Source organism: Microtus ochrogaster, chromosome 18, assembly GCF_000317375.1.
Source record: "Microtus ochrogaster isolate Prairie Vole_2 chromosome 18, MicOch1.0, whole genome shotgun sequence".
In the NCBI taxonomy this organism is placed as follows: domain Eukaryota; kingdom Metazoa; phylum Chordata; class Mammalia; order Rodentia; family Cricetidae; genus Microtus; species Microtus ochrogaster.
The window spans coordinates 37,474,935-37,477,520 of NC_022020.1; the positions used below are offsets into that span (position 1 = coordinate 37,474,935).

The 2,586-nt window shown below is 49.3% G+C and overlaps 1 protein-coding gene across 1 annotated transcript in view; it reads left to right on the plus strand.

Annotated features, from left to right (window-relative positions):
• The first annotated feature begins 943 nt into the window (after window positions 1–943).
• The window catches only part of Hsd17b4 (hydroxysteroid 17-beta dehydrogenase 4), a 79,085-nt gene continuing 77,442 nt past the window's right edge, over window positions 944–2,586 (plus strand). The window contains exon 1 of the mRNA XM_005356090.2: window positions 944–1,125. Within this exon, the coding sequence (XP_005356147.1) occupies window positions 1,068–1,125 (58 nt within the window). The 5' untranslated portion in view covers window positions 944–1,067. The remainder of the gene's footprint in view (window positions 1,126–2,586) is intronic.

A 2,586-nucleotide genomic window follows, 5' to 3' on the forward strand; every position in this document is an offset into this window, starting at 1 on the left:
AATAAACAGATTCTCACCACCATCTGGAGGAGCCCTGCTCAGGACCGTTTTCTGCAGGAAATGCACACACTGAAATCCCATGTCATCCCTCTCTTTAGTTTGGTGGCTCCATTCTCTTCCTGCCCCAACCCAGCTAGTATTTACCCTACCTGTAATCCCCTCCCCACCCCAGGTTAAGTACTTCTGTTTCCTTTCCTTGGGAAGGCTTCTCCCCCCTCCCGTGGGTGCACAGTGGTCTTTTATTTTGCCACCATCTGTCAGCACATGTCCACACTTTTCTCCCAAGTCCTGTCAGGTTGCAGTGGTATTCAAAGTTAACCAGCACTCTAACTCTATCAATGACATTGGCCTTTTTGTTTTTTTTTTTTTTCCTTTTTTCTTTTTGCCGAGCTGTAAGTTTGTTTCTAAGGTCTAGCTGCCCAATATTTGTTGAATAAATAAATAAATTTAAAAAAAACCATTGTATGGGTGTTCCCAACATGTAAATCCTAAACTCATTTAGCTGCAATTCATTTTTTTCGGGGGAGGGGTCCCTCTTTGTTTGGGGAGGGTGGTGGTGGGGGTGCAGGTTCTGCGTTTTGACAGTTTCAGAATGATTTTCATATAGTAGATCCAGGGGGGTACACTCTGAGAAGTCTTGATCAGTGCTGTGAAGGATAACTGTATTTTTCAGAGGCTATGTCAAAAAGCTTCCCCAGAATGGAAGTCAAGTACTATTTATCTAGGTCAGTGGCTGAACTCAGAACACGTTGTGAAGGTATAGGGAGATATATGCAAGAAGAGAACGGACTCAGCCATTTCGTCGCACAGATCTTGGCGGCGCTCTCTTCTAAAAGAATTTCCAAGCCAATGCTATTGGACGAATTTTCGAAGAGGAATCGTATTGGACTACATTTCCCATGATGCCAAGCCGTTCTCACGCAGGCCCACTTGGAAACAGGCGTCTGCTTCCTGAAACTGGTGGGTGACTTGCTGGTATCCCGCCCCTCCTCTCCTCGGCCGCTGTCCTGATCAAGCCGAGCGTACCCGGGTGCACTGCCAGTGTGTGCTTGGTGCCGGCTAGACTCATGGCTCTGCCGCTGAGGTTCGACGGGCGTGTGGTCCTGGTCACCGGCGCCGGGGGAGGTGAGCTTCGCGCCGGGCCCACTGTCCCTATGGCAGGGCTGCGGCGTGCAGCTGCGGGATGCGGAGCTGGTGGTGGATCGAGGGGGACCCGAGTGGGCCGAGCACGTAGGGGCACCAGGGGCACCGGGTGCACCGGGACATTGACCATGCAGGCAGGTGCTCCGGAGTCCTCAGATGCTCAGGAGGACGGGATGGAGCGTCCAAGGCCCACGGCTTTCCCAGGGGAGAGATGTCAGCAGTGTAGCCGGGTGCACAACTGGGTAAAAGTTTGTCCTCTCTCGTGGGTGGCCATGGACTGTGAGTTCTGCTGCCTTTGGACGGTTAGGCCTCTGTCAAGTCACACATGGGCTTAAAAAGACTTTTTGGTATCAGGGTAACTGTAGCTGCACGTACTGGCTTTGTGGGAGCCTAGACAGTTTGGATGTTCACATTACTGGACCTGGATGGAGATGGGGGTTCCTTGGACTTCCCACAGGGCAGGGAACCCTGATTGCTCTTTGGGCTGACAAGGGAGGGGGACTTGATTGGGGTAGGGGGAGGAAAATGGGAGGCAGTGGCGGGGAAGAGACAGAAATCTTTAATATATATATATAAAGACTTTTTGGGCCCGGCTTTCCTCCCAAGGGATTGAGATGCCAGCCCCTTGACTTTGAACAGTCGGTCGTTTAGTGTTTGTTTTCCTCTGTCTTGTGATTCAGGTTCTTGAGAGGGCCACATACCAAAGTTCACCTGAATTGTGGCAAAGGTTGCAAACTCAAATGTGTGAAAGGGCGAGGGATGATACAGGGCTAATGGGAGAGGAGAGGAGAACTTGAGAGCAAAGGCATTTCTGAAGTGAGTCAGGCGGTGGAAAAGCTGCCAGTCTTGTATTTCAGAGTAGGAGAATTGTAATCGAAGCAATGCCAAGTTTAAAGGACAGGAGATTAAACAACTCCACGTAGACAGATGTTTTGCAGTGAAATTTCCCCATTAGTTTCACAGCAGTGAGTGGCATCTAACCTCCATGTGTTAGACCTTTGATCTCTCACCCTTATAGGTAAAGGGGCCCTTTTGCACCAGTTGTTATTAAAGAGATGGGGGTCTCATCTAGCCCAAGCTGGCTTTAAACTCCTTAGCTTCCTCCCTCCATCTCCCAGGGGCTGTCATTACCCATGTCTGCCACCAACAATGGAAAAACTCTGATTAATTTATCCATTTTGGTTCATTTATATATGTATTTATCAGTTTACTCCAAATATAAATTTTTTTTTTACTTATCAATCCTTCTTTTTTTCTTTTTCTTTTTATTGAGAAAAGGAAAAAAAAACAAGTTTCCTCCTCCTCCCAGCCTCCCATTTCCCTCCCCCTCCTTCCACCCTTCTCTCCCTCCCCTATTCCTCTCCCCCTCCCTCTCCAGTCCAAAGAGCAGTCAGGGTTCCCTGCCCTGTGGAAAGTCCAAGGTCCTCCCCACTCCGTCCATGT